This window comes from Nycticebus coucang, chromosome 2 (genome assembly GCF_027406575.1).
Source record: "Nycticebus coucang isolate mNycCou1 chromosome 2, mNycCou1.pri, whole genome shotgun sequence".
NCBI lineage: Eukaryota > Metazoa > Chordata > Mammalia > Primates > Lorisidae > Nycticebus > Nycticebus coucang.
The window spans coordinates 181,504,819-181,523,217 of record NC_069781.1 but is presented as its reverse complement, the minus strand read 5'-3'; the positions used below and the strand labels follow the sequence as shown (position 1 = coordinate 181,523,217).

At 53.9% G+C, this 18,399-nt stretch overlaps 2 protein-coding genes across 6 annotated transcripts in view; one reads left to right on the top strand and one right to left on the bottom strand.

Annotated features, from left to right (window-relative positions):
- Positions 1–18,399, bottom strand: part of GSE1 (Gse1 coiled-coil protein) — a 409,018-nt gene that overhangs the window by 116,724 nt on the left and 273,895 nt on the right. The gene's annotated exons all lie outside the window — the stretch shown is intronic.
- LOC128560262 (HAUS augmin-like complex subunit 8) lies at positions 7,777–9,417 on the top strand. The gene is given in 2 exon segments (XM_053553838.1): positions 7,777–8,304; positions 8,307–9,417. Coding segments are annotated over 2 exon segments (1,119 nt in total). The 5' UTR covers positions 7,777–7,802; the 3' UTR covers positions 8,924–9,417.

Below are 18,399 nucleotides of genomic sequence, written 5' to 3'. Positions count from 1 at the left end.
AGCTACCAATACAAGCAGTGAGGCAGGGTGGCATCCCTGGCAGAGTATGTCCCCTGCCACACGGTGTGAGTTCCTATAGCACTACTTGTCAGCACGATCCCCAAAGCTCTGCCCTCCAGATGGTCCTTTACTCTGCAAGATGAACGACAAAAGAAACAAACGTCTCAGGCTCACCCTACTCCCAGACATAGAACTGAACCCCCTCTGCTGTGGTAATGGTCCCCCTGAGTCCACGGAACGGCAGACAATTGTAGGCATTTGAGGCCAGGCCAAGAGGAGGGTGGTGGGGGACATTCTGGGCCAGGTGAGACTCTCTCCCACCAGCCAAACCCTGGAAGTGGCTTTAACTTGGCCAAGAACTGAGCCAGGGCGGGGGCATGGTTAGACCAGTGAGTCCTGTGTGGCAGCCTCATGCAAGTCCCGGTGCCTAGTCGGGCCTCCTCTGTGGCTTCGTCCAGCCTCCTGCCTCCAGCAGGGCTCAGGAGAAAAAGTCCCCAGGAAAGACCCTGCCCATGGTCTGGCTGGATCTCAGTCACCCTGACTCAAGCCATCCTCCTTCCTCTTGCTGCAGACGGCCCTCTTGGGGACCCCTCAGATGGTCAGCTCTCCCACAGCCCTTGCCTCTTGGCCTCACCAGCTGGTTTCCAGACCCTTCCCCTCTGCTGCTCTCCTCAGGAATGCTCGCCTTGGCTGCCTACTCCTGCCCTGGCTGCGCTGGACACAAAGTCAGGTCTCCCTGTAGAGCACCTTCCCGGACTCTCCTCCCTTTTCTCTGCCCCTACACTACCACACCATCCTATTTGAAGAATCAGCCAGAATGCTTCTCGCGGTGGCCATTAAATGAACCTAAAAAGCTGGAGAAGAGTGCACCCCGACTTCTTAAAAGCACCAAGGAGGGGACAACACGAGGAGGAATCCCCAGCCAAAGGAAACCGGAAACAGGAAACCCTGGAGCTGACCCGACATGGAGGTCATGGCTGTCCTGAGGGCACCTGCAGATCCTGGGAACTATGAATTTCTGTTTTTATGGCCATGAGGGAAAGCAAAGCCTCAGGTGCTTCATACAAGTTGGGGGTCTAAAAGGAGACCCTCCAGCCCATGACAGCAGTCTGGAACCCCAAAGAACTAGACACCCAGGGTGTGAGTGAAGGGGAAGTTGAGCAGCCCTTGTGTGCAAGTATGGTGCTGCCCAAGGACCATCAAGCCCCAAACGGGCTTCAGGTGGTCCAAAGCAGTCACGCCTCTCTAGGCACCTGCCAGAAATAAGTCCAAGTTCTCCGGAAGGAAAGCACCTTCATCCCAGGCTTCACTTATGCCGGCAGAACAATTTTCCAAATATAATGAGCAGTGCAGAGTCAAAAATAAACAGGCACAAGAAAGTCCACACTTCTTGATTGGAATCAGCAGCAACAACAGCCAATAGAAGCAGATCTGTGGTGACTCCTGAGGTTGAAACTACAGATGGGGGACAGAGGAATTGAGGCAGGCCTGAAGGTACCTGCACCAAAGAGGAATCACAGCAAGAGAGGCAGCACCATCTACCAAACATCTTACCAGAACCTAAGCCCCGTTCCCCACCACATCCCCTGCCCACGCACACGAGCCCAGGAGACTGTTCCTGAGCTAATTCAATTGAACACACTGGACTAAAACCTTCAGGGAGGTGACGGGGCAGCCAGCAGTCCGTTCCAGGCCAACCTCGTGATTCATTCTAGTCAGCAAGCAGATGGGTGAGAGGAGGTGATGTGATTAACCCCAAATTCCCCTTAACGTGACACTTCCCTGTGTGAAGGCAGGAGCTAATGAAGAAACAAGCCCAGCAGCACCATGGCCTCCACTCTGGAGAAAAACAACCCAGAGGTGTAATGACTATTGCAAAAAGCTGAATCCTTTAGGCCAAAACAAGCACCCCCCACCGTTATAATTTCGAGTTATCCGTTCTTTATTACAACTCGTGGCCTTGGCTCTCAAAGCCTCTACCAGGGATCCTTTCTGTGGGGGCAATTTTGGTGCCTGCAATTAGCTGAACAGGCATCTTTTGTCCCTGCTAAAGCACTCAATTGCAGGTGTAATTAGGTTCCCTCACCCCTGAAATCTGCAGAGAGCGCCCGCCCTGACTAACTGCACCCACAATTAAGTGCTTATGGGCATGTGGCTGGAGCCGGCAAACATGTGCACGCAGCTAATAGCGGGGGCACCGAGCAGGTTTGCAAAAATAGACTCTGTGGTGGAGAAATCCAGACTTTTTGCATTTGTTGTTCAAACGGCTCTGTCCAGCTGGGAATAATGAGGAAAGACAAACATGCCAATTAGGCTAGGTCCACACATAAATAAATGGCACAGCTCCTTAATTAAGACACTTACAGGAGTGGGCCAGGCTGTGGGAAGACAAGAGGGGAGAGGTGCTCCGTGGGGCTAGCGCTGTGCTGGGGCACATGGCCTTGAAGAGCATCCAGGGAGAGCTGGCGGGAGGCCTGCATTGGCACATCAGCCAAGGGATACAGATGGGGCTGGGGGACACTTGGGGGCTGGAGAGAGACTACTAGGAGATGGGGAGGGGTCCCAGAAGCACACCCAAGGCAAGAGGGAGGTGGAATCAGGAAAGGAAGTGAAGGTGGCTTAAATTCTGTGACCAGAGAATGGTGGCGTGAGACTGAACGGATCTCCGTCTCAGCCTGGCGTGTGACCCCCCCCCCCTCCCTGTAAGGCAGCTGCACCTGCTCTCTCCCCTTCCACCTCCTCCTCCCTGGGGCTTGGAGAAAGTGGTGAAGTCCAAAATCAAACCACCTGCCTGCTCTCAAGGCCAGCTCCCTCAAGACACTGCCAGTTGAGACCCAGGAGCTTGTCAAAGCTCACGGCTGCAGGCTCAGCCAGAGAAAAGAAAGGACATGTGTAGGGAGAGACCAGGATAGTGTATGCCAGGAGGTAAATGGGCAGTGGCGATTTTGGGCAATTTTGGCATTTCTGCCCCCCAAAGCCCCACACATACACTTTTCAACTCCCTGCCAAGCTGCTGTATTGTTTCTGAACAATGAAACCAAGCAGATTATAGTTGCTGCAATCAGGCAAGGGAGAAAAGCTTCCCTCTCTCCCCCAAGTCGAGCCACTGAAAGCTATTTGCCTTTTGCAGAGCTCAGCAGTCCCGGCTGAAAGCAAAGGGCAAAGGCAATATTTAGATAATTAAAAACCCATTGCTGGCGGGCTAGCCGGGTGGCCACAGGTGGCTCCAGGGTGGCCCGGCAGTAGCTCAGAATGGTCTTCTCCCCTCCCCTCTGGCCTAGGTCGCCTGGCCTGGTAGACCGGGGGTGGGGGGGTGACCAATGGGGGACTGCCCCTCACCCCCCTAAAATCTGGCCTGCTGCCTTTCCCTACATCCTCTGCTGTAGCCACACTGGCCTCCAGGCTGGCTGTGCCTCCTGAATGGAACCCGCCTCCCCACTCCTGGGCTCACACGACACCTCCCCAGAGAGGCCTGCCCTCCACAGCCACCCTTAGCGCACGCTCCCTTGGGGTTTATAGCACTTAATCCCTAAATTTATACCTGACGTTTTGCGCCATGCCTTTTGCCTTTTTCTCCAGGTCTTCCTCAGGCTTCACCCCAGGGTCAGTGGTGCCGACATGACGGCTGACACAGTCACTGAATGAGGCCCAGGCTGGCAGGAAGCAGCCCAGGGCACCGCTGAGGAGGGGGCTAGATGGCAGCCCATGCTGGGACGTGGCCTCCATGAACCCTACGGCTCTGGAAGCCTCAGGGGGATGGAAGGGTCCTTCCATGGAGGGGACCTGGCTCTGAGAGAGCTGGGCCTTGAAAACAAATCCCAGCTAAGCCCTGCCCAAGCTCTCAGGGCCCTGGGAAGCCCCTGAGGCCAAGGTGACCCTGGGTTGGTCTGGCTGGGCTCCTGGGGGGTCCTCGCTTAGCTGTGCCTTTGAGTCTTTAAAGCTCAATTGGCACCAAGAACTACTGCACTCCCAGGGCTGTGCGCAGACCCGCACCTGACCCCTTTACTACAACTCTCCTGCTCTGTGAAGACACCTGTGAAAATCACGTTCGGCTCCTCATCCTTGATTATCTGTTGTCATGGGACAGCTGGAGCATGGGCCGCTGCCGTCTACAGACAACCTGCAGCCCCCATTTTAGGCCCCATGTCATGTCCCTTGTCCCTGAGAAGCCAAGGAGTAAGCTGTTTGAGTTCATGCCCTGTGCTGCGGCGCTGTGCAGGGCCTTCTGGGCAAGGTGCTGGGGGAAGGCTGGCTGAGGTGCCAGGCCTCTGCCCTATTCTCGCTGCACTCACAGGGTAACACCCCTCGCTGGACCCCTGGGCCAGATCTTGAGTTTCTGGAGACTCCCCTTGTTGTGATCAATGATCTGACTTGACTGTGGCCCTATCCTGTCCAGTGGCCATTCAGCCACGCCAGATGCTTCCCTGGAGGCCCTAGCCCACCTCTGCCCCCAGCCCCTCTTCCTCAGCTCCTAGGGCAGTGGTTCTCAACCTTTCTAATGCTGTGGCCCTTTAATACAGTTCCTGTGGGTCGCGACAGGTTGAGAACTGCTGTCCTAGGGCAGCAGATGTGAATAGGATCACCCCTTCCCACAGTGAGGAGCCAGGGAACAGTAAGCCAGCCATTCTGGGCCATGCAGGCACTGGGGGCCACACAGCCTTGTTCCTATCTCTGCCCTGCAGTACCCACAGCCTCTCTGCACCTGTTCCTCGCAGCACTGAGGGTGGCAGGGGAGCTACTACCTGGAAAAAGAACATTGCCACTCCCCAGGGAGGTCAGCCATCCCTTATGTGTGAGGCATGGCCAGCGGCCCCCAGCCCCAGGAACCACTGAGGCAAGTGGCGGACACCTTGGAGACCCTCTGCCTCTTTGGGAAATGGGTGCTGCATGGCCAGGACCACCCTTGCCAGCGGGGTCCTCAGGAAAGGGCCTCACTTTTCCATGCCCTCATGCACCGACGCCCCGTGGCAGTGAGCCAAGCGTAGGCCAGCTTCTCCTTTTGCAGAGGAGGCACCGTCTGAACCTGAGCTCCGGCCACTTCCCCAAGGAAACAAGACAGGGAGGCCCCACAGAGAACTCAAGACTTCCTGGCCTTTAGCCAAAGCCACAGAAGCTTTGCTGGTGACCTGAGCAAACCTACTGATCCTGAGATGGCTACCAGCCAGGCTTCCCTCTGGGCATGGTCCCCTTTAGACGTCCTCTCGGAGTTGCCCACTGTGGTCTGCTTTGCCAATGACCCCTCTTGAAACTACTGTCTTGATGACTCAGCCACCATCTTTGCATCTGAATGCCCAGGACTGGTACCTGATACATATAGCAGGTGCCAAATAAATGCTTGCTTGGTATATAGTAGGTGCTCAGTGCAGGTCAGGAGACCACTTGAGGCAGAGATAAGGCTCAGCTGGGCAGATCTTTGAGGCCTGTGCCTGAGGGAATTTAGAGCCCTGTGGCAACATCTTCATCTCTGCAGGCAAAGCAGAGGTGGGGAGAGAAAATGGTTCCCAGGGGAACCTCTGAGCCCTTGGCTGGTGTCTTGACCACACACAGCTCTGGATTAGAGATAGGACTGGCTGCGGGCCACACCCATGTCTCCTTTCCCCCTGGCTGTCACCCCAACCACCCAGCCTTCCTCTTATCAGCAAACGGTCACACCCAGAGGGCGATGGTGGCTTTGCTTTTTTATCCACCTCTCTCCACTCTAACTCCGATAAGGAGGCCAACCTTTACCCTCTGCTGCTTCCCTGCACTGGCCTGGAGCTGGAAAAGCTCCCCGTTAACAGGGGGCTTGGGGCTTCTGTATAATTCTCTTTGCCCCGCTCCCCATAGCCCAGGCAGAGTAGAGAAGGAAGTATGAGTTCAGGGTTCCCCATTTGGATACTCTCAGCCCCTCGAGACCTTGTTGTGGCCCCAGGCACTGTGAGGCACAGAAGGCTGCCTCCTCGCTGCCCCTGGAAGCCAGTCTTGGCAGCTGGTGGGCCCTTGCGAGGAGGCCTTGTTTGTATGGCCATGGCTCTGCTGGTTTGTAATCTTGGCACCACAAAGGAGGAACCAGGGTCAGCCAGAAGCACACAGGGTGAGCCCTGCTCACGCCTCCCACACACTGGCGGGTGCTGGCCCCGCTCTGTTCTGTCTGAACTGCAGGCTCTGTTAATTGTCTCCTTGTGCCCAGGCCCTCTGGGGCAGGGGTTGGGCCTCATTTGTGTCTGTATCCCAGCCTCAAGGAGAAGGCCTGGGCCCAGGAGCTGCTCAGAGGGAAGGAGGCTGTGTGTGTGAGAGAGTCTTGCACAGTGAGCTCTGAGAACAGAGGCGTGCAAGCAGCCTGTATCCTGCCGTGCTCACACCCACTGGCTCTCCAGGGCCAGGCCCTTTACTCTTCATTCACATGCCGGCCCCATGGAAACAAGCCAAGTGTCTGTCCAGCAGCAAAAGATTGACAAACTGAGCTGAACTCCAATCACAAAACACCACTCAGCAATAAAAAGGACGAACAGTTAACACGCGGCATGTGGATGAATGTCACAGACAAGATGTGCAAAGGTAGCCGGACTAAAGGGAGATGCTGGGCTGGGCACGGTGGCTCATGCCTGTAATCCCGGCACTTTGGGAAGCTGAGGCAGGTGGATCTCCTGAGCTCCAGGTTTCAAGACCAGCCTGAGCAAGAGTGAGACCCTGTCTCTACTAAAAATAGAAAAACTAGCTGGGTGTTGTGGCAGGTGCCCATCGTCCCAGCTACTCCGGAGGCTGAGGAAGGAGGATTGCTTGAGCCCAAGAGTTTGAGGTTGCTACGAGCTATGATGAGGCCACAGCATTCTACCCAGGGTGACAGAGTAGACTCTCTGTCAACAACAACAACAAAAAAAGCAATACTTACTGACTTCACTTCCATGAACTTCCATAGCAGACAAAACTACCCTAGTGTGTGTCAAAAAAACCTGAAAGCAGGGCCTGGAACAGCTATGTGCACAGCCACGTCCTGCTCATGGCAACATCGCCCGCAGTGGCCAGGAGGTGGAAGGAGCCCACTAACAGATGCTGGACAACAAAACGTGGTACATTGTCCAGATGAAAAAGGAAGGAAATTCTGACCCCTGGTACAACACAGATGCACCTTGGAGGACGTTATCCTAAGCAAAATATGCCAGTCACTAAAAAGGAAATACTGTAGATTCCACTTTTTAAATTTTTATTTATTTATCTATTTATTTTGAGATCGGGTCACTCAGGCCAGAGTGCAGTGGTAGGATTATAGCTCACTGCAGCCTCCAACTCCTGGGGGCTCAAGAAATCGTCTTGCCTCAGCCTCCTGAGTAGCTGGGACTACAGGCAGGCACCATCAAGCCCAGCTCATTTTTTAAAAATTTTTGTAGAGATAGGGTCTCACTAATGCCCAGACTGGTCCTAGGCTCAAGTGATCCTCCCACCTCCGCCTGCCAAAGTGCTCAGATTACAGCTGTGAGCCACTGTGCCCTTACTTTGAGACAGGGTCTTGCTCTGACACTGAGGCTGGGGTGCAGTGGGGAAATCTTAGCTCCCTATAACTCCAACTCCTGGGCTCAAGGCTTCCTCTCACCTGAGCCTCATAAGTAGCTTGGATTACAGCCATGCAGCACCACATGTGGCCAATTTTTTTGCGGAGATGGGGTTTAGCAATCCTCCCATCTTGGCCTCCCAAAGTGCTGGGATTACAGGCCTTTGCCCAGCTGGGTTCAACTTTTATCTTCTACGTATTTTATAATTTAAAAAAAGAAGAAATAAAAAACTAACCTAGAGGAAGAGCAGGAGTTTGAGTGGAAGGCGGGAAGATGGCGGATTCCTCAGGGCGTGGGTCGGGGAAGCTTGCCTTGGGTGGTCCCAGCACTCCTAGTGGAGCCAAGATGAAAGGAACAAGGGTACGAGGTGGAAGAGTCGTTGAGTCCCAGTACTTGCAGTATGACAAGAAAACAACCAAAAAGCCTCTTGCCACAGATGCCTTAAAGTCCAGTGGGAACGTATCTGAAGGTGGAAAGAAACCTGGCCTGCTCCAGAAAAGCAAAGCAAATAGCAGTGGGGTCGGAAAGGGTGATCTGCAGGCCATGTTGTTGGAAGGGTATGGCACAGCCCCACCTGACCTGGATCTCTCTGCTATTAATGACACAAGTATGGTGAGAAAGACTCCACAATCAGAAAAAACAAAGATGTCAAGGAAAACTGAGTCTGCATCGTTTTCTGCTCCTGGGAAAAAGAGCCCAGACTTGTCTGAAGCGATGGAGATGATGGAGTCCCAAACAATACTGCTGACATTGCTGGCGGTAAAGATTGAGAAGAAACAGCAGAACAGAATTTATTAATATTGTGTAAAGAAAAGGAAAAGCTACAGAAAAAGGCCCATGAGCTGAAGCGCAGGCTTCTCCTCTGTCAGAAGCAGCAGGAGCTGGCAGACATCCTTGATGCACAGATAGAGATGCTCAGCCCCTTTGAGGCAGTGGCCCAGCGTTTCAAGGAACAATACGAGACGTTTGCCACGGCCCTGGACACCACCCGGCATGAGCTGCCCGTGAGATCGATTCATCTGGAGGGAGACAGGCAGCAGTTCTTAGACTCCCTACAGGCTGAACTGACAACCACTCAGTGCCTCCTGGGAGAACTTGGTATTGGTAATTCAGAAGAAAATGTGCAAGTGCTGGACTTACTGAGCGAACTCAAGGACGTAACCATGAAAGAGGATCTTGAGCTCCGAAGGTGCTTTGCCCAGGTGCTGGAACTCTCTGCTGAGGCGAGTAAAGAGGCTGCCTTAATAAACCAAGCAGTCTGGGAAGAGGCTCAGGGCATGGTACCCCCCAGCCAGTGGTATTTCAGTCAAGAAGGCGCTTGTAAAGAGTCTCAGGAAGCCCGCAAGAGCACACCCCTTTCTGAGGACAACAAGAACAAGCCATGCACCCCGTGAATCCACACTCAGGCTGTGTTCACCAATCCAAGCAGAGACCTTTCTTCAAGCAGTCAGGAAGAAAGCCCATTCATATCTCTAGTTTCAGAAGGGATTTGCAGTAACTTGTAGGTGAAATTCAGGACACTAGAGCACTTTATACACTACCTTAGCAGTGTAGCTATTTTTGTATGATAAACTTTTTTGATACTTAAAAAATAAACCTATTTTGGCTTGGTGCCTATGGCTCAGCAGCTAAGGTGCCAGCCACATACACGGGAGTGGGCAGGTTTGAATCTGGCCCAGGCCTGCTAAACAAAAATGACAATTGCAATTAAAAAAAAAAAAGAAATAGCCAGGTGTTGTGGCGGGCGCCTATAGTCCTAGCTACTTGGGAGGCTGAGGCAGGAGAATCACTATGCCCAGGAGTTTGAGGTTGCTGTGAGCTGTGACGCCACGGTACTCTACCAAGGGTGACATAATAACATTCGATGTCTCAAAAAAAAAAATTAAATTAAAAATAAATCTGTTTTGGGCGGCGCCTGTGGCTCAGTGAGAACGGCACTGGCCCCATATGCCCAGGGTGGTGGGTTCAAACCCAGCCCCGGCCAAATTGCAACAAAAAAATAGCCGGGCGTTGTGGCAGGCGCCTGTAGTCCCAGCTGCTAGGGAGGCTGAGGCAAAAGAATCACGTAGGCCCAAGAGTTAGAGGTTGCTGTGAACCATGTGACGCCACGGCACTCTACCCGAGGGCGGTACAGTTGAGACTCTGTCTCTACAAAAAAAAAATAATAATAATAAACCTGTTTTGCAATCGAAGCCCTCTTTTTCTTTTCAGGGGACATTTGAAAGGCTTGTATTGCCTCAAGTTCTTCTGAATGGCAGATCCACTGTCAAGTTTATTTCATGTCCTATCATGGGTAGTTTTAAGGAATGTCTGACAGCAAGATAGGAATTGGCCCACAAGTAAACATTTTTAGGTCCCAACTTCCAGTAGTTGTTGCTGGGAGGTGCTTTACAGGCTTGGGCTGTGGCCCAGAGTATTCTTCCAACAAGCTCTCTAGCTTCCACCCTACTCTGAATGGGCTCAGGGGTCTCACTGCGCCTCATTTCACATTTCTAATTAATGGTGCGTGAGGGATAGATTTCTGTGCCTCTGTTTGACATCACTAGGGAGGGGGACAAACCCCAGTGACACACACAATCCACTCAGTAAAAGAGACCCCACTTCACTTGAAGCCTGTTCAGGCTACCCTTAATACCACCAACCTTAATGTTCCCAACTGTAGTTCACAAGGCCTTCAGAACAAGTTCTGGTTTTATGATAGTAGCTCAGGGAAGACACAACTACAGATAAAACATTCCAATTTTCATCTAATCTACTCAATCTCATCATCTTAGTCTGTTCAGGCTGCTATAGCCAAACACCTTAGACTGAATGACTTATTAACAAGAGAAATTGATTTCTTGTAGTTCTGGAGGCTAGGAGTCCAAGATACTAGCAGATTTGGGGTGTGGTGAGGGTCTGCTTCCTAACTGGCATCTTCTGTGTCCTCTCGTGGAAAAAAATAAAAGTACCTCTCTGGGGCCTCTTTTATAAGGACATGAAACCTCCCCCCAAAATAAAATAAAATAAAAAACTAAACTAGAGGGATGGAAAGGAGATGAATGGTTTCTAAGGCCCGGCTCAGATGGAGAGACCACAAAAGCACACCCCGGAAGGCGCCTTCTGCAAGGACAACGCTGTACCTTGGATGTTCTGGGTTACACAGATGTGCACGGGTGTCAGACTCTCAAAAGGGATGCATTTTATTGAATGCAAATGATCCCTTTTAAAAGTAAAAAACAGACTTTGAACACTCAACCCCAATACACATGCATTTAGGAACTATGCATTTAGGAGCTGTGCACTGTAATATTAATCTCTCCATTATAACACATATGCAAAAAGAGGAAAGTTTAAGAGATAAAAACATGGAGTTCTAGCATGTTCTCCCAGTCACTGTGGCCTCACTTTGGAGATGGGATGGAGGCTGTCAGTGGGCAATGCCCAATGCCTGCCGGCGGGACTCGAAGTGGGAGCAGACTGCAGGGGAATGAGCACATTCTTGGGAGAATCTCAGGCCCTGCCATCCGCAGATGACAACCACCAAACCCGGGGCCACAGCACAGGACCTGAGCTGAGACCCATCTGGTTACCACTTGCCCCTTTATGGGTTTCTAGGCCCCCTCTCTCTCTACTCTGCACATATAAGAACAGCTATGACCCCCAAAACATACACATGGGCAGGTGTGCCAGAATTCTCCAGAGCAGCTGAATCTCAGACCAGAGTAAGGGGCACATCCTGCCTTTGACACAGTGCTGAGCCCCTGGGGGGCCTGGCCTCTGCCCAGGGTCAGGCTGGAAGGAACCCAGGGCAGGCAGTGCTCAGCAGGCCGCAGTTAAGGAGGAGGAGTCTGGAGCAGGAATATGCAGGTTCAAATCCTGGCTCTACCACTTTTTAGCTGTGTGGCTGTGGGCATGTTCCTTCACGCCTCAGTTTCCCACAAATAAAATGGGGGTGATGGCACTCCCTTGTGGTTTTCAAAGTTGTGGGGACTAAAGAGCTAATAAACAAAGCCAGTACACAAAATTGTCAGAGGATGTTGTGTATGTGAGTATACATCACCAGCTAGTCCTGGACACACGCTCTTGGAGGGAGCCAAGCACGGTCAGTTGCTGTTATTTTCCTCCTGGACACTCGTGTCCTGCCTCTGCCCACCCCCACCCTAGCTCCCTGGGGAATCTGTGTTCTCTCCGAGGGGATGGGAGGAAGGGAGGAGAATGTCCATCAACCCAAGACTCTTGTCTTGGCAGCCCAAGTTCAAGCCCATGCCCGGTCTGTGTTTATCTTTAAGCTGTCCCTTCCTGTCCTGGGCCCAGCACCTGGCCACTCCCTGGGCCCATTGTCTCAGGACCCAGGGCCATCCGGTCTGTCCTGGGGGAGAACAAGGGAGCCCACCCCACCCCCCATTTCCTCGGACTCTAAGTCCCTTGGCCAAATAAACACAACTGCACACACAAGACATCTTGGGCACTGGCAGGACTGTGGGACAGGAGTGGGGTGGAAGGAGGTAGGCGGGGCAGCAGTGCCCAGGCTGTTGTGCTTAAGGTGCCACTGGAGTTGTCCTCGGGGTCCAGGGAGTCCTGACTCTCCAGCCTTCTGGGCCCTGAGAAGTGGAGCCCACCCAGATCCCAACTTTTCACAGAGGCTAGGTCAAGAATGCCTGCCTGGATGGGTGAGGCCCTCCAAGAAGGCCCCTTCCTCTCTCCCCTACCTATAAAGCCCCACAAACACCACACTTTCCCTGGAGCTCCAGTCCCAGACATTGACTGTTCCGTTGTCTCTGTTGTCATCCACATGGAGGGGCCGCGACAAATGGGCTGCTCATTGCCCCAAAGTGTAAGCGGGCTGGGTCAGTAGCCCTGGACATCTCACTCTGACGGTGGTCACCCTGTCCCTCTTTGCCCCAGGACTTCGCTGTTTAGGGCCACTTCTGCCAAGACAGCCCACACGGCAGATGGGCATTGGCAGCTCCCCACCCCTACCCTCCTGCTCCTCCTGGGGCCCGTGGAGGTGCCCCATGTCTCAGAGTTCCTGTCATCCTGCTCCAGATGCCCACAGTGGGGCTCCATGATGACCCCTCTGCCTCTGTGTTTCCTCCCAAATAACACAACTGTACTGGAGTCCTTGACTGGAGACCCGAATCCAGGCAGCCAAACCAAGCCAGAAGCAAAGGTACATGGCTGGCCAGGCTGCAGCTCAGAGTTGAGCCCAGTGGGTGCAGCTGGGGTGAGGAACCCTGCAGGACCCAGGGACAGTCTGGGGCAGCACAGTGCCTTGCAGGGCCAAGGGTGGGAGCTTTGTCTTGGCCCTAGGATGGAAGCCACAGGAAAAGACCCTTCTTGCTTGGACTCCCCAGCTTCTCCCTGCCTCAGTCAGGGCTGGACTTTCTCTCCTCCGATTAGCCCTGACTCTTTCAGAGGGAATGGCCGTGTAGATGCTGTAATTGTTTCCTCTGTATTCGATCCATTAATGGGAACTCAGATCCACTGGCTGGCTGCTCGGTGAGGCTTCAGGTAGCAATTTTCCATTTGTGTTTCAAATTTTAATGACTGTGCCTGTCCCCTGGGCCCTTGATGTGGGCTGTAATCCTTATGGAGCAGGTCGCAGGCACGTCACCCAGGGCTGGGGCTCCAGCGGGATTTCTACAAGGGCTTGATTTCTCCAGGGAACAGCTCCAACGAAAAATGGTCTGCATCACAGCCTCCTCTGCCCCCACCAACCCTCCCTGCTGGCTCAGTGTCGAGCAGGCTGCAAATTGTAAGATTATTATTTCTTTCCGACATCCCCAAAGTATCCTATATCCCAAGATGGAGAGTAAAGTTCAGCTCTGATAAGATTGCATCACCGGGGAGGAGATACATTCTCCCCCTGCTCCCTCTGCCTCCGGCTAACATAATTCCTTTCTGATCTTACCCAGGGCACCCAGTCAGGCTGGGAGGCAAGCAGGATAATCCATTTTAGAGAGATTGATCAATATCGTTAGGAGCCTTTTAAATGGTTCCACAGGATTCAAGGAGCCAGGGCAGATGGCTGAGCTGGAAGTCGGGGGGCCGGGGGTGACAAGAGGGCAGGCACTATCCTCAGTCATTTCCAGACAGTCCTGTTTCTTACCATGCTTCAAGAACTGGTTCCAATCAGGGCAGGGAGGCTGGGCACATGTGGACACGTTGTGCACTGCACAAGGGGCTGGGGAGGAGCAGGCTCAAGTCTAGCTGACTCTTCCAGTCTTGCCAGTGTCTGTCCACCAGAGAAAGCCCCTCTATTCTAATCTGCAGCAAGGTGCCCTTTGGGTGACTGTCCTGCTGGAGAGCACAGAGCTGCACCCTGGCTCCCAGCTGCCCAGCGCTCCCAGCTCAGGTTTCTCAGTAATCAGGGAGAGAGATTACTGCTCTGGTAAAGCCCCCTCTAGCCAGAGGGGCTAACTGGTGAGGCTCTGAGTGCCTTTCTGCTCTGCCTCCACCCACCTCCCAGCTCCCAGCCCCTCCCTTGTCCTACCCACAGTCTCCACGCACAGGCCAAGAATGCCTAAAGCCAAGGCTGACAAAGTAGGATGCTGGAAGGGCCAGTTAGGCAAGGGGAAGGGGGGAACTGAGAGCAAACAGGAGGAGCACCTGGGCCCCCAACTCAGGCGGGGGCTGCCAACAGGTGCCAAGGGGGGAACGGAATGCAGCCCCAGGGAACCGGAGCTTCTAAGACAGCGGTTCTCAACCTATGGGTCGCAACCCCTTTGTAAGAATGAAAATACACCATGGCATTTGGAAGGTTGAGAACCACTGTTCTAAGAGAAGTTGGCACTCTGGGGTTTAAAGGTGAAAGGAAAAACTACCCACCTTGTTTATTTAAATACTGGCAATACATTTTTTTTGTTTTTTTAGACAGAGTCTCACTTTATCACCCTTGGCAGAGTGCTGTGGCGTCACAGCTCACAGAAACCTCCAACTCCTGGGCTTAGGCGATTCTCTTGCCTCAGCCTCCAGAGTCGCTGGGACTACAGGCGCCCACCACAATGCCTGGCTATTTTTTGTTGCAGTTTGGCCAGGGCTGGGTTCAAACCCGCTGCCCTATGTATATGAGGTTGACAACCTACCCACTGAGCCACAGGCGCCGCCCAATACTGGCAATACATTTTAAAAAGTAAATAAAATGCTGCATACCGCAATGTAGCTGTAGGCTGAGTATTAAGCCATGTGAGATCTTCCATCAGCCCCAACCAGGAGGCTCTGAGCCCCTCCAGACCTCCACCCTTCCAGGCCATCGGGGCCCCTTGCCCTCCCTTGCAGCCCTCCCACTCCCTGCTCCCTGCCACTGCAGCCCCCCTCTCTCTGACGCCCTCTACCCCCTGTTCCACCAAGACTCTGGCTCCCATCTCTTCCTTCTTACAGGGGTCTCTGGGGGGCTGTGCTCTCTGCCCTGTGCCCACCTCTCCCAGAGCCGGCTGACTGACTTCCTGGCTCTCACTCCCGCCTCAGGGCCTTTGCATCTGCCCTACACATTTCGGTGTTACTTTCTCCACTGGACACAAATGACCGTAAAGGGGGCTCTATTATAATAATAGTCATGTTGGAACAAGAATCATGGGACATCCCGTCACCATTGTTTTTCTGAGCTCTGCTTGAGTCCTTCCCGTCCTGTCCGCCACCCCCCATCCTCTTACCCTGTTAGATTTTCATCACATCACTTTTCACCCTTATACCTAACACTTATTTGTCTGTTAATGTTTCTTTTTTGTGGCCCTCCCTAGACTGCAGGCTTGCATATTGTTGATACAGCAAGGCATCCCTGCTGCCTTGGGGACAAGCAGGAGCTACCCAGCCTGACCCGAGGCTGCTCCCACCTCTGCCCACCTCTCCAGCTGTGTCCCCTTTTCTCCTTGTGTTGTGAACCACCTGGAGTGTCACAGCACAACTTAGGCATGTTGTGGGAGTCTCTCTTCTGGGGATACCCTTCTCCTCCCTGCCCACCAGGTGCACTCCTATGCATCCTTTAAAACCCAGCCAGGAGATGCCCTACATGAGGAAACATTCAGACTGCTCCCACTTGCAGCCACAGCTAATCCTTCCTTCCAGTCTGCGTACGTCTGAGTTGTCATTCCACATCCATCTCTGTGGGCAGACAGTCTGGCGTGCCCACCTCCACATTTCCTGAGCATAAGCCTTGTAGTGAGCAGCTGTCCTCAAATGAAGCTTTCTACCACGCCCTGCCCAGGGCAGGCTGTTGGGCCCAGAATGGCCATAGTCACTCCCCAAGGCACCTTGATTGGAGGTTGGAACAAAAGTTGTTGCCTCCCTGGGGGTGCCCACGCTCCCCAGCACTGGGGTGGCCTTTTCTGTAGTGGAGGCTGGAGGGTCTGGAGACCTGGCCTCTGGCCCCAGCTCTGGGCGCCTGGCCTTTATCCCTGCCCCCCTCCCCTCACTCGCCCCCACCCTGCTCCTTCCCAGGGCAAAGCCCTCCCTTCAGCTTGTCCTTTCTCCCTTTCTCCCTTGCTCGGCGGCAGCCTTCCCTGTAAATCCTGTGCTGCACAGGTGTGTGGCCATGTGGCACACCTCAACACACATGTGTGCATGGTGAGAGAGGCGGGAGCCAGCTCTGTGTGCCCACGGACAAGACAGGGCAGACGAGCCTGGGCAGACAGCTCATCCCAAGAAGGGACATGTGCCTGGCCTGGCTACAATCTGCCCCCTACCCAGCTTGCAGGAGGTGGGCAGTGGGTTGGGGCCTCATCTGGAGTCACCCAAATGGACAAAAGAAAGTAGGGAGAGGCCATCCAAAGGCAGTGAGGCTGCCCCCCAAATCCCTGAGCCGCGGACAATGTTTTTATAACACTGTTTTGGCACTTCCACTGTGAACTTAATTTAACATCCATATTGCTGCTACTTAATTAAATAGATGAACTCATTTTACATTTACAAGTCTTAATTCATCCTGAACAAAATTGGCCATGTTTAGTTCTTTATACACTAGCAGCTCCCTGGAACAAATGGTGCCCTTTTCGAGTTAACGGTGGGGACAGGTTAAAAGCTAATTATCGGCTCTGGTCGCCTGCAAGAGAGCGAGTGGGTGTCTTTATCCATCATCCAAAGTGAATGAGCTCTTTCCTCCCCAGGCCCGGACAGCACAGACCTGGGCTGGGATCCTCAGTGGTGGGCGGGCACCCTCTGCTCCCGCTCCCACTTGCTGTCCCTCCCACAGCCTCCCCATGAAATGTCTCTTTGCTGCTTCGCCCTCACCTGCCTCTCAGTCCTGGGCACACAGACTCTGCCCTCCCTGATCCCGCTTCTCCCATCCCACAGCTGTGACCTTACAGGCTGCCGCTCTGCCCAGCAGGATGGGTGACAGGCTGTTTTTCTCATTTCAGGGCATCTGAGAGTGGGGTCCTTGCTCTGTACCTCTGCAGGCCCTGAGGACCAGGGCTGGGCTGGGCTGGAGGCAGGCTGTCGGGATTCCCAGCATGGCCTCTTGGAGCCCCGTCCCTTCATCTGACAAAAGAGAATGAGCTCCTACCTTGTGGGGCTACGATGAGGGTTCTTGGGGCTGATCCCTGGGGAGTACCCAGGCCCCCGTGGCACACTGTAGATGCTCAGTAAACGTGGCTGGCATTAGTGTGGCTCCTGAGTGTGGTTAGGGTTAGGCACATGTCCCTTCTTGGTGCTGAGTTCAGGGTGAACAGGCAGGGAAGTCCTGCTGGTAAATCAGGTGTCAGCTGCCCAGAGGTGGGGAGAGAGAGGTTCAAGTGGCATCTCAAGGCAGCTCTACCTGGGGGAGACTGACTGTGCCCAGGAGCCAGCACCTGGGGCAGAGGAGAAGTCACATGGTTTGGACCCTGGCTGGAGATGACCTGGCAAGTCCCCACCTTCACACTCCAGCAGAGTCAACTAAGTGTATCTGAGGCCACCAGCGGGTGTCCCAGAGGGCTGATGAGAGGCTGGAGGTCCACCCTTCCTGCCACAGCCAGGTGGCAGCTCGGGTTCAGTGATGGGGAGATACCCAAGGCATCCAGAGGGAAAGGTCTGTTGCCACCCCCATGTTATAGAAAGAGATTAGAGCCCAGAGAGTGAAGCAGCTTCTCCAGGGTCACACAATTAGCAACTCTGGAGATGAGGCTTGAACCCAGACATCTTGGGGACAAAGGCCACAGTCTGACCCTAAAACATGCTGCCCCTTGAGGAACCAACAGAGCCCCCAGAGGGGTGACTATAGCCTGGTCTCTGCCTGCGGGGTTACCTGACCCCCAGGCGTATGAGCAGTGCCCCCTCCACAGACCTCTTTGGGAGGTCATCTCCTACACTGCGAGGGTCAGCTCCCATGCCAGGGATTTGGCTCCTACACATGGTACACAGGGGCAAGACAGGGGTGACTATGAAATAAGGAAGTCTGGTGTTAGCCACTCTCCTCTTCAGCTTCCTGAGATGCTGCCAACACCAGACAGACAACAGCCAAGCCGGCAGCCAGTGCCCCCTCAAAGCCCCACTGTGCCCGCTGACCATGTGGGACCTCTGCCAGTGGAGGCAGGGGCAAGGAGAGGGGAGCTAATTCCAGCAGAGGGGTCATCTGTACTCCAAAGCAGTCAGCCCACCGTTGGGTAAAGACAAGTGGGCCAGAGGTGCAGGCCCAGGTGCACTTGTCTCCTTCCTGGGGCCAAATGAAGCCTTGGAGCTGCCCAGAGGCCAGTCACCCCCGGCCCACTGGCCTACAGTCCCCGCCAAGAGGCCAGAAAGCTGGTGAAATGCCTCGCCCAGCAGGCGCTGGTGACGCAACACCAGGGCCAGTTGCAGCAGAGGCTGCAGGCAGCCAGCAGCTCCCCTGGGGAGCCAGTTGTTTGTGGGGGTGGGGATGAGAAGCTGGTGATGGGGGGCCTCACTCATCAGCTTTTAATCCTGCTGTGCGTTCACT